We start from the raw sequence: 13,770 nt of genomic DNA, 5'->3' as shown, positions 1-13,770 counted from the left end.
TAATGTTGATGAAACACATGCACTAGATAAAATAATAAAAATAAATACATAAATGTGTAAAATTATAAAACAACACTGTGCAATGAAATCAGACCTTCTGACATTATTACAGATAGCTAAATTATTTGAGATAAGTTTGTACAGAACTGAAATATTTATGAATGTATACATAATTTTGTATCTTATTTCTTGTATTGAAGTACAAATTTCATCATAAACATCATAAACATTTCAGTTTTTTAATTTTACACACTTATATTGTTATTGTTATTAATAGTATGCAAAATACTCTTTAAAATTTACATTATTTCATAAAACAATGAAATGCAGTATATTTTTTTGAATTCTCTAAATGGAAGAAGAGAAATTATATGCTTTAAAGAAAATTAGAAAAGAGATAGTATCAATGAAAATTAACATTTGAAATAGGCTTTATGATGGCTGCCCTGTACAGTTTACACTTATGACAGTGTATATATGTGTAAAACATTCTATTACCATTTTCATTATATCAGATAATGTCATTTACTTTTACTTTTTTATGTAACTTATATGCAATAAAACCCACCATCGTCGAAAAATTTCAGAAAATTCCCAAGTTACCAAAATTCATTGTACTCTCAAAAACAAAGTTATTTAAACAGAGGTCTATGAAAGGTTTTTATATATTTGATATTTAATTCTTAATATAAAAAACACTTTTTTTTTCTGTTTTCTTCATGTCCAAAAACATAAAGCTTGAATATGGATTCAAGCTTTCTGTTTTTGTTTCATCTTGATAATATTTTCTCAAAGGCTGTAGAGAATTTTGCTAATTATTATACTATTACTTATGCTCCACAATGATTTTCATAATAAAAATAGTTAGTTTGTGCATTGAAGGTCAGAATTACCTTGTGTTTGGATGCACAAGGTAATTTAAGGGTTAATCTGACCATTCAACAAAAACATGAGTTCTTAAATATCAAGTTTGTGTAAAAACAAGATCTACTGTATTTTTTAAGAGAATTAAGATAAAAATCATAATATTTATATATTATTTTAAAACTAATTTTTTCACATTTTAAAAGAGTTTTGTATATTTCTCATTAAATTTATTGGATACTTTACATAATTTTTTAGATGCAAATCAACAAATAGAAATCTCTCTCTCTCAAAAATGCCCAATGTTCAACCTGAGGATGTTCCAATGGATCCACAACCAGCAGATTTATTAGATGTTTGTCTTCTTGATGTTGATCTCAATTCACCAGGTGATAGTGTTGTAACTGGAGTGTTATCAGGTTAGTTTATCAGTCAGTATTTTCTCAAATGATATTTTGTATGTAATAATATTGAGTAAAACTATTACATAAATTACAGTTATGGGTTAATGATATGATTAAATACAGTAGACCCCTATAACACGGATTCGTATAACACGACAAAAAAATTGCAATCGTATTCATATAACATGCTAAAAGAGACTCGTATAACACAGTAACACATCGTCGCTGACTCGTGTCATGACAAGATTGGTAGAATCTGGACCAATAGTGGACATTGCACAAACTGTTGAGTTTAAATGAGCACTGCACCTACTAAAAAACATTTATTATTCAACAGCTATAAAAATTATATTTTTATTAATGATGTCTCCAAAGTTCAGTGAATTTTTCACAGAAAAACAACCTATCAGAAAACATGTGCCCACTGTTCGATGAGCCACTCCATGACGAAAACAAGCTTAAGCAATGGCGTCTTCAAATGGTGCGCACTTGGTAAGTAATTCTACAATTTTCGTTTATAGCATAGTTTATATGGATTATTCCCAAAAAATTATATGTGATTTGGAAATGTTGAGTCAAATTAGTCTAGAATCGATTAATTTTATGGAAGAAAACCTTTCAAACAGTCATAGTCCCTACACTGCACATGTGCTGGGCTGTGATTGGTTCATGTATTTAAGGGACTCGTACAACACGGAATTCATATAACACAAAATGTATCTATTGTGTTATAGGGGGTCTACTGTATTCAAATATAAGCATTTTCTACTATTTTAATTTTAATAACTGATTTAAATATTTATAAATGTTACCATAATTCTCTCTGTGTACTGCAAACCTTTCAAATCTGCTATTGAAAACAAGATTAGACAGAATTAGATAACCTAATAAATAGGGTATAATAATTTACAGGGCTTATCACACCAAGGCCGACAGAAAGAAAGACCAGAACTTGTATAAAAAAAGGGTTGGTCTTTAATAATCACATTTCAAATTTAAATAATTATGCATTTAGGGTACAAGGACCCCTCATCAGCTTACAGACACATGGTAACAACGTAACAAATATAACACCAATAACCAGCCAATACAACGGGATAACCAACATACGCATTGCACTGCATATGTTGGTTATCCCGTGATTATTAAAGACCAATCGTTTTTTTTTTATAAAAGTTCTGGTCTTTCTTTCTGTCGGTCTTGATGTGATAAGCCCTGCAAATTGTTATACCCTATTTATTAGATTATCTAATTTTATCTAATTTATAGTCAAGGGCAAAAAAGCATTGTTTATTATGAAAACAAGATGTTGAGATGATACCTTACAACTGTATGCAGTTCCAAAAATAAATAAAAAGGTATCATCTCAAATATTTTTTCCCTTTATTTCTTTTATATTAATTGCAATTAATTGTATTTATTATTATAAAATAAGTGAAATGGAGAAAACAGAATATTTGAGAGAGAACTCTTAAACTGCAATCTTTATCAAAAATACAAAATTACCATCAAGCAACATAATTTTTATTGTTCTGTTTTGTTTTTGCATTATTTATCAAATAATATAAAAGGAAATAGTAAATTTTAAAATAACCTGAAAAAAATTAAATAGAAAAAGATTTTAAGGTGGTTGATATCTGTAGTATATACATGATTTTTCATGAGCATCTGCAGTTGAGACAAGTCCAGGATGACACCACAGTAGAGTAAGTTTAGTTTATTAAAATCAAAACTTTGTTTCATTCACCCAAATATAGTTTTAGTACTAAAATTATAACTAAAACTATGTATTTAGAAACTAAAACTCAGGAGCATGACTAAAATAATGTTACGTTAAAGCTGATATACTTCTTGGTGGGAATGATAACTTTATCATACATACAGTTGAGTCTGCATAAGTTGACACTCCATGGGGAACTGGAAATGTGTCGAGTTATCTGATATGATGACTAAAATGAAGTTGAAAAAAACCACAAAACTACAATTAGGAAAATACAGTAGTGCTTTATACAGTACATGCAATGTATCTCTCAGACCATCCATCACTGACACTAAAGTTGGTTTCTACTCCAAGTACCTCAATGATTTCTATCGCTTTTTGTTTCAGTATTGGCCCTGAAACAGGAAGATTTGATGAATGAATTTACTTTAGCCAATGTACCAGAGCATCTTTGACATCTTTGTACAGCGACTTTTTCTGGCATTTTCAAGACAACCATGACAAAGACCCAAGAAAAAGTTTCTTAATTTCCTCTTTTTTCTTCAGAATTCCCACCAATGTTGTTCTTGGAAGGTTTTCTTGTTTTGCAAATTCAGCTTATGAAGTTTTATTACATTCAAATTCAGATAAAAGTTCATATTTTTCCTTCAATGTAAGCACTGTTAAGTTTTGGATTCTAACAGAAATGTGAAACACTTGCTGCAAATAATGCATGAATGAAAGATGAGAAAATGTAAAATCAGATTCTGCTGTTATGTTAAGCTGTGTGATGTGAACTCATTTTTTCAGAAGGGCAGTCAACTTATCAGACATCTAAACAGGTGTGGGACAGAAAAGGTATGTCAATTTATTCAGTGGTGATGAGTTAAACAGTGTTGAGTAAACCAGAGTTTTTTTTAACATTAATGCCTATGTAAGTTGGCCAGGACCACAGAAAACTGACTGCTTAACTGACTGTGTCTAGTTATACCTATGACGACATGAGGACTCAACTTATATATATATATATAAAAGCAGTAAATAAAGTAATTTTTATTAACAATTCTCATTTTTGATTTTACTAAGAAAGTTGCATATAGACTAAGAATGTTAAAATTGACATTTAAAAATTTATTGGCTTTCAAGATAAACTTTTTAGTAATAATGTCTAAAAATATCAATTAAAATGTAAATTGGATGTGTCTAATAATAATAATGAGAGAATGTATGTGTCTTTGGTAGTTTCTTGGAAAAATTGCAATGGCAAATGAACATATAATATAGTGCACCAGAATTTTTCATGCTTTTTAAAGATACCTTTGTAAGTTCAAGTAAAAGAAAATCTGTTGGATGAATTTAAAATTGTCAGATTAATCTGCATTAGCTTTCAAATTGACTTTTAAATCCCATGGGTTATTCACAGGAAATTATGGCAACTATTTAGTAAAATTATTAAAAATATTGCATTTGTAAATCTGTTCTGTAATAATAATTGTAGAATTTGCAACAANGCAAGGAGAAAGTATAGACATGGCTAGCAAATATTGCAAGTTGAGTCAATGGATGCTGCCAATTTAACTTAATAGCCTACAATAAGATGTAATAAAAACAGTAGGATCTGAAGAGACTGGACAATAAATTGAAATCCATATGCTGCATGCATTCTATCAAAGCATATTATATTGAATCACCAGTGTATCATATATTTGTAATGGTTAATATTTTTATTTTAAATTCCAGTAATCTAATATAATATAGAAACCATATATTTGTTTTTTAAATATAAATATATACATATTGTTTGCACTAGTAACTCAATATAACATCGTTGGTGCACAAGAATAGTGACACAACTCAAAAATTTCTAATTTTGAGTTTATTGTAGAAATGTATAGCAAACTCCCCATATTTTTATGTGGAAGAACAAACACTAATATTTATTTCCTAAAAAGATTTGAAAATTTTAAAAATTCAAGAGCATGACAAAGCCTTGCAGGAAACAAGAAACTTTTAAATGGCTGTTCTGAAAGTTCTATTTTTTTTTAGTTGTGTCACTATTCTTGTGCACCAATGACACGGTCCTTGTTCAAAAATTTAACTGCATTATAAGAGGAACTTTTTTTGAAATGTACAAACAACCCATGTCATAAGGTGACCACTGAGTAAGAAGAACAGTAAGTTCAGAGCTGTAACTAGGCAGGTGCAACAGGTGTACCCGCACAGGGTCCATTTGGAAGGGGGCCCAAACTGCTGTTCACAAGAAATTATATTTTTAAATTAAAAATTTTTCTGCCTTTCTACAGCACGGTTTGGCAATTACATTTCACCTTACTTTGACCCTAGATGTCTGCTCACTGGTGTTTCCAACTGTTGCGACTTTTAGAGGGACGTAGTGAGGTAGCGGAGACCTCACTCAGCAATAGTAGCAACTTTTTGAGATTTTTTAATTTATTTTTTGAGAAATTTAAATTTATATTTATAGTTTTCAAATTTACAGATTTTTCTTTACTTTATAGAGCTCTCTGGCAACTACTAATATTATTACTATATACAAAACTGTATATCTAGATTTTTCTACAGTATGTAGAGCTATAACTCTGTAAATGTAACATTTTGTAAGAAAAATAAATATGCTTGGGGATTTTTTTAATTGCTAAATTGCAGTGGCGTGCCGTGACATTCGATGATAGAAAGCTGTGTTTCTATAAGAAGCCGACTTCCAGGGACAATCAATTAATACTTTCTTTAAATGTATTTTTAATAGATTATTTATCTGACGTACTTAATAAATAAACAAGTTCAATATAATTACCTGTGTTATTAGATCCAATATATTCCATATGCCCACTAAATGCTATTTCTCGCTTTGATAAAAACATATAACATCTATTTATTTAGATATATCTATTAACAGTAACTATCTCGTTATAATTTTNGGCTCCCGCAGTCTTTAAAATGCTACTGAAAAAAGGGATTGCGAAAACGCAGAAGATAGAAATAGTCCAGAAAAACGCTTCGATATATATAGATACATGGAAGTAATAAATGATATAGCTTTATGGCCAACAATATTAACAGATGCTATTATTGATCATATTCTTAAAACAAACCAAAAAGTATATAAAAGGGATTTCTTAATAAACGAAAAAAAAAGAGTTCAGATAATGGAAATAGATAAAACAACAAATGAAGGAAGTAACTTGACACCCGAAAAATTATTTAAAATACAAATTTACATTGTTCTTGACACTCTATTGTGTCAAATAGATTGGCGTTATGAAAAAATGAAAACTATCTGTGACGATTTTTGCTTTCTCTGTGGCTCGTCTTTACAATACATGAGTGTTGCTGATTTAAAAAAATCAGCTGCAGATCTTGTTATTAAATATAGCAAAGATTTAAAAAAGTAACTTCACAAGTGAAATTGAAAGTTCTAATTTTGAAGTAATGACTCTTGTACAAAATATAGAAACTGCATCTCCACTTAATATTCTACAGGCTCTTCATGATTTTGGTTTAATTGAGTCTTACCCAAATATCAATGTCGCTCTTCGAATATTTCTAACTCTTCCCGTTTCTATTGCTTCGTGTGAGGGAAGTTTTAGCAAGTTAAACTTAATAAAAAATTATTTAAGATCAACTAGTGGACAAGAACAATTATCCAATATTTCTATTATTTTAATCGAATACAATATCATTAAAAATATTAATTATGAAGGTGTAATTAATGAATTTGCTGAAATGAAAGCCAGAAAAATTCAATTAAAATAAATCTTATTAAAAATCTATTGTAATGTATTTGTTTTATTATTTTCCCAAAACCAAATAAATTAAGGGACCTAAATGCAAATTCTTGCACAGGGCACAGGAATGGCTAGTTATGGCTCTGAGTAAGTTTATGAACTTACTGTTTAACTTACTCAGACACCCCTACCATCTATTTTGTTCAGCTTTTTCCATATCAAGGCACTTAGCTGTGATTAAACAGTAGCAAGGAGAAAGTATAGACATGGCTAGCAAATATTGCAAGTTGAGTCAATGGATGCTGCCAATTTAACTTAATAGCCTACAATAAGATGTAATAAAAACAGTAGGATCTGAAGAGACTGGACAATAAATTGAAATCCATATGCTGCATGCATTCTATCAAAGCATATTATATTGAATCACCAGTGTATCATATATTTGTAATGGTTAATATTTTTATTTTAAATTCCAGTAATCCAATAAAGAATGTAAATATTTTCATAGATATTTCTGAAATTATTTTGAGAAGCTGTTAGTAAAGAATTTAAGTACATTGAATTTATATTTTTTGATCATTGTTTATTAATTACAAAATTCTGATTTAATTTATTATTTTCTAACTTATTCTGTAAGATAATTTTTTTTTGTAATTAAAAAATTACTTCCTAAAAATCAGAATAAATTTTAAAATATTCTTTTAAAAAAGTGGGAATTAATCAGTATTCTACTTTTAATCATCTGGCATAAATTTCATTGTTCCTATTACATAGTTCTTAATTATTTAGGTTTCCTCATTAGATTAATATGAAATGTTTAAATTATATTATTTTATACTGTATTTTTGCAGATTGACTGACTTGTCAGTCTATCTGGGAGACCATGAAATCAGATATTTCTGTATGGTAAAAACCAGCATTCTAATTTATTCCAGGGAATGCTGGCATGCCTGTTTAAGCGAGGTTATACATCCCCCTCTAGAGGGTCTAGAGAGTGCATGAAAAAACAAATGAGTTATTATTCTAAAATTGTGAAACTGTCAGCATTACATCAAAACTACGATTATATGTTTAATTTCTGCATTTTGTATTCTTTCTAATGATGTAAAATACTAATGGAATACTAAAGTGCCTTTTTTGTTTATGTTTATTTATTGTAATTGGATCCAAAAACACAAAAATAAACATATCAAATTTCAGAAACTCACTGTAAATTATCTCAATTTACAGTTATTAATGTCTGCTTTGTTTGAAATTTGAGGCTGCACTGACTAACTACTATTGTAATTAATGTCAGTAAGTTGCTAATTGTTTTATTGCTCTGTGAACAAAAACTCTTCCTGATTTGAAGTTACAAATCCAAATTACAATGTTATTATTTTGTTGTACTCTGAAGAATGTTTTCTTTAACATTTATTTAGCAACTAGTTTTGTTACATATAATTAATTTTATTTTTTTAGTCACAATTTAACTAGCATGCTGGTTTCCCAGTTATATATGGCATACTGCTCATTCTGCAAAAATACATTAATATCAGGTTAATCAGAAAAGTGTTGCTACAAAAAAGGTGCTTACTAAATACCTGTAGGTGACTTTTAGGGTAAGGTTTCAAAAAAAAAAAATTCAGTTAGTAGTAAAAAATGCAAACTTTTGAAAGATGTAAAAAACTATGTTCTGAATCTGTGTAAATTTCAAAAAATTCTCAAAAATATCAGAAAAAATTAATGAAAATATTAACAGTTCTTTAAATTGCAGTTTGGATTCTCTGTGGACCATTGAAAATTTAGCAAAAATTTATGATAACTATGGACTATCTGAACACACTGTGAGAAGTTCGTTCATTCAATTCAGATCTGGAATATTCAGCACCAAAACTGTAAGACACATAATAGACAACTTGAGATCAGGAGATTAGTGATGATCTGGTAAGGCAGCTAGTCACCTTTTTATGCTTGGATCATGCAGAAGGAGATAGTTTCTGAACTAGACTTTGCTCTATCAGTGGTCTGCAGAGTGCTGAAGTTGCTGGACATAGAGTACACAGAAGTGGATGTCACACATCATTACTAAATAAAACAAGCATGACTGTATTTCCAAGTGTGCTTTTGCTGAATTGGTTTCAGAACTGCTCTTCTGGTTGCATTATGACCTGCAATGAGAATGAATTTACTATGAAATCCAACTACTGGAAGTGCTTATGTGATACCTGTGAACAATCACTCATCAAATCTAACAAGGAGATGGCCAGACATTTGGGTCTCTGATTTGAATGAAACTTGGTGAGCACTTAGCTCTAAACACAAACAGTTTCTTGTCCAAATGATAGGATTCACTTCTCAAGCATTTCTGAAAAACGGGCCTCAGAAAATAGTGTCTTATCCACTTTGCTATCAAAATTACAAGACAAAGTAAAACTTCCAAACACTTAAAAGCTAAACACTCGACATTTTTTGATTATAAAATAATTTTTCAAAATAAGTTTTACTACACAAATATGTCTATTCGTGTCGAAATTTAGAAACGAACTGTTAAAGAGTGAGTGAAAAAGAACTCCAATAGAAAAAACGCTCCTAGTGAGAATTAGATCGGTCACCATTAGATGGGAAAGTTGGCTCATAGGTGNATTATAATATATTATTTATATTATTATAAAATTAAAAATTATAAAAGTGATGAATTGAATATTAGATAATTTCAAAGTAAGAAATAAAAATATTCAATAAGAAAGAGAGAGTTAAAAAAATTTGACTAACATAACAGATTATGCCTTCTTTCTGAACATTGGTTCATCTGTTTAAATGTATTGTTAGTTCTTTGATTATCTACTTTTCTTGCATGCTCACAGTTCTTAATTTCTTTATTTGCAATACATTTCATATTGCAATTGTTTGCATAGCTTTCATATGGATTTTTGTATTTGGAGTTTAGTAGATGATTTATTGGACTAAATATCCAGCTTTCAGAAATCTGGAAGTACCAGAAAACCAGTTATATTTGAAACTGGCTAGTTTTAAATTTGCTGGGTTGTAGTACAGCTATAGTTTATCACAAGGCCACTTTGTTTTTAGTGAAATACCCATTGCATGATGCCAGTTCCAGTGTGAATGCTGGCATACAGTATGTTAAAAACAGTTTTGTTCTTATTTTTCATTGTTTGTTTTATATTTTAAATTATAACTGTAAAAAATTTACATAATTTTATCATAATTAAATTTTAGATAAATACTCAATTTGCTTGAAAAATGAGATTCAGTAAAATTCACGAGGAGAAAAATAACTTAGAAAACTTATTCATTATAGCTGATTTTAATATGTAATAATTAAAGTCTGAAATTAATTTTGTCATTTGAGAAATTTAATTCATTGCTCATTTGCTCAAAAATAATTAAGAAATACTCACATTGTTAATGTTTTAATTTATTTTGCATTATTTAAACTACTTATAATTTACTAAAAGTGTTTTAACTGTTACATAGTTACATAGTTAAAGCCTTTATTTTTATCCTTCTTCATTTAATTGTTTTATAAGGTGTACTACCTCTACACCAAAGATCATCAAAATCCGTTACCCCAAAGCCGTAGGCTCTCCTTGTGAGAGGAAAAAACCTATTCCTGCTATTAATATTATTACTGTTTTTATTATTATTGGTATTAATACTATTGAAATGTTTGCTTTTTATTTTTAGAATTTTTGGTAGTTTTACAAACATATCATCAATTTTGCTTGTTGACGTAGTTTTTGTTGTTATACAATTGTATCAGAATAAATGTTAGTTTAGTTCACACTGATTGAATAGCAAAAGTGATTTTTATTTGTCTAGTGAAATTGATCCACACAACCAAAAGCAATTATGAATTTTAAGCAACCAATCATTTGCAAGCAAGAGAAAACATCATCTTGAAAAATAAAATGGCTGCTTCCGATTTTCTGTTGATAACTATGTTTGTTTTTTATTGAGAAAAAAAGAAAGATGTCAAATAGAAAACAATGCTGGGTGAGAGGAATATTAAAAAAACTGTGAATTACAACACTATTGCACTCTGCTCTATTGCATGAGAAAGTTTCTATAGCCATCTTGAAAACAACAAGAACCATGTGGCAACTAGCAGGAATACAATTGGAGGCACAATTTTTTGCTAGCGAAAAACTTTGACAGTTCCAAACATCAAAGTGATTCATGAAATGGTAAAATTTGCTGGAAATGATGCCATGCCTAATGTGTAGTTCATGTTTTTTGCTTTCACCAGCAAATCATGCTTAGTGTGAACTAAGCTTAAGTTAATTTTCTGTTTTAAATTATTTAGTTTTTCAATATCTAACATAAATTTGTATGACAAATTTTATTTAGAAACTTTTTGTAATATAAGTTTTAATTATATTTTAATGTTTTTACTTAAAAAAATAATTGTAGGTTTAAAAATAATCTAAATTAAACAGAAAGAATGTACTTATTGATAAAGCATTATTTTATTACATTTTTTATTTTAGTGTATTAGTTTATATGGAGTGTGTATTTTGATAATTTTTAACCATTATTATAATGATTAAAAATTGATTAGGAATGAGTAATTATATTTTTGATAAGTTCAAATCATTTGTTTATATTATAGTTTGATTTATTTACCTAAAAAAATAAATTAAATATTTGCAAACTTTTAAAAATCCTTTAAAGCTTTGGAATATCAGTATTATAATAATAATAAAAAAAATACTGAAAATAATTGATTAGCATGATATCATTAAGATATCAATGAAATGTATCATAAATATTAAATGATATTCTTTAATCTTTTTGTGTCATAGTTTGAATAAATTTCAATTACAACAATTTTATAATAGAAGGATTTATTTTTTTAAATATATTGTTGTTAATAAATATTAAATTTTTTGATTTAGAATCATCTGATAGCAACTGTCAGCAAGCTAAAGGCAAACGAAAAAGACATTCTCCAGACTTGAATGTTTCTAATGAAATTGGATGGCAGACTCTAGGAATAAATGGTGATATAATTCCAAAACAGTATGATGAAAATGATTTATTTTGTATGAGTTTATCACATTCATTGAAGAGGCTTTCACCACAGAAAAGAGCATCAGCAAAAATAAAAATAATGCAATTATTATATAGTTTTGAATTTGGTGATGAACTTTAAATATTTTATAGACTGAAATTTGTATATATACATAAATCATTCATTTCATAATAGCATTATATGCAATTACTTTAAATAAATGAGCTATTTTTAAATATACTTTTTAAAATAGTAATTACAAATTGTACTCTTTCTTATTCTGATAGAATTTCCTTCAGAATAACTAGCCAGTACCTGTCATTACAAATATTGTTCATTTGTTAAAATTATCTTACATTCAAAAAGTTTAAAATTTTTGTTTTCATTCCATGATATTCAAAACATGTATATCATTTAGTTAGTTTTGATTGGTTGATTTATATTAAGATGTAATATGGGAAACTTTCATTTTTTCTTATAAATTATTTTCTATTTTTATCTTTTATTTTTTAACAGTGATATGAAGATATTATTACTTATATGACAACTGTCCAATAAAAATAAGTTATTACAAAAAAAATAAGAATCTGATTTTCAGTTATTTTTCTTAATGTTTTATTTTGAACACTATAAATAGTGTGAAAATGTATAATTAATGATGAAAATCCTGATTTATCTGTATGATTATAAGCAAATAAATCTTTTTATTTTTTATTATAACACTATCATTATTGTAATAAAATAGTGATCAAGTAAAAATTATTTTATTACTTATTATTTCAATAAGTAGTTTAAAAAAGTTTTAATATTTTAGTTATTTTGTACTTTTACCCAATTTTGATATTAATCTTTCCAATTGCTGTCTGAAGGTTTTAGAATGAAAAATAATTTAGTAATTTTAAATTATAACTGTAAAAAATTTACATAATTTTATCATAATTAAATTTTAGATAAATACTCAATTTGCTTGAAAAATGAGATTCAGTAAAATTCACGAGGAGAAAAATAACTTAGAAAACTTATTCATTATAGCTGATTTTAATATGTAATAATTAAAGTCTGAAATTAATTTTGTCATTTGAGAAATTTAATTCATTGCTCATTTGCTCAAAAATAATTAAGAAATACTCACATTGTTAATGTTTTAATTTATTTTGCATTATTTAAACTACTTATAATTTACTAAAAGTGTTTTAACTGTTACATAGTTACATAGTTAAAGCCTTTATTTTTATCCTTCTTCATTTAATTGTTTTATAAAGTTTATTTAATGTTTTTGTTATTTCCTGTAACTTATATTTCAAATTTAATTATTTACAAAAAGTTAAGTTGAATTATGGTCTAAATTACTCATAATTAATCTATCATAAATAGCTACACATTTATTTGTGATACTATTTCAATTACTTTAATTCTCTACAAATTCTGTTTCTTTTAAGAAATTTTTTACAGTTATTTTTGTTACATTTAATCAATCAGCATGTCATTTTAAAGAATAATAACAGCATATTTTTTGTTTTAAAATGAGAGACACTTTATTTGACACATTATTTGGGTCGAAACATCAAAACAAATCACTTAAAATTAAGTATGATTTGTAGACCATGTGAAGCTTTTTAATATGTAGCTTTTATTAATAGTTTCACATNTCTTTATTTGCAATACATTTCATATTGCAATTGTTTGCATAGCTTTCATATGGATTTTTGTATTTGGAGTTTAGTAGATGATTTATTGGACTAAATATCCAGCTTTCAGAAATCTGGAAGTACCAGAAAACCAGTTATATTTGAAACTGGCTAGTTTTAAATTTGCTGGGTTGTAGTACAGCTATAGTTTATCACAAGGCCACTTTGTTTTTAGTGAAATACCCATTGCATGATGCCAGTTCCAGTGTGAATGCTGGCATACAGTATGTTAAAAACAGTTTTGTTCTTATTTTTCATTGTTTGTTTTATATTTTAAATATACATTTAACTTGTGTCCAGAAAATTAGAAGATTCAGAAATCCAGACCCCTTCTAGTTCTAAGCTTACCAGATATTTG

At 27.6% G+C, this 13,770-nt stretch overlaps 1 protein-coding gene across 1 annotated transcript in view; it reads left to right on the top strand.

Moving 5' to 3' along the window:
* LOC111636410 overlaps positions 1-12,198 on the top strand; it is a 36,669-nt gene extending 24,471 nt beyond the window's left edge. Inside the window, exons 4-5 of the mRNA XM_023381657.1 lie at positions 1,123-1,283; positions 11,609-12,198. Coding sequence (XP_023237425.1) covers positions 1,123-1,283; positions 11,609-11,865 — 418 coding nt within the window. The 3' untranslated portion in view covers positions 11,866-12,198. The remainder of the gene's footprint in view (positions 1-1,122; positions 1,284-11,608) is intronic.
* The last annotated feature ends 1,572 nt before the right edge of the window (positions 12,199-13,770 follow it).

Source organism: Centruroides sculpturatus, unplaced genomic scaffold (assembly GCF_000671375.1).
Source record: "Centruroides sculpturatus isolate CEXI.00-Female unplaced genomic scaffold, Cexi_2.0 scaffold761, whole genome shotgun sequence".
NCBI classification, from domain to species: Eukaryota; Metazoa; Arthropoda; class Arachnida; order Scorpiones; family Buthidae; genus Centruroides; species Centruroides sculpturatus.
This window is presented reverse-complemented; position numbering and strand designations above follow the sequence as displayed.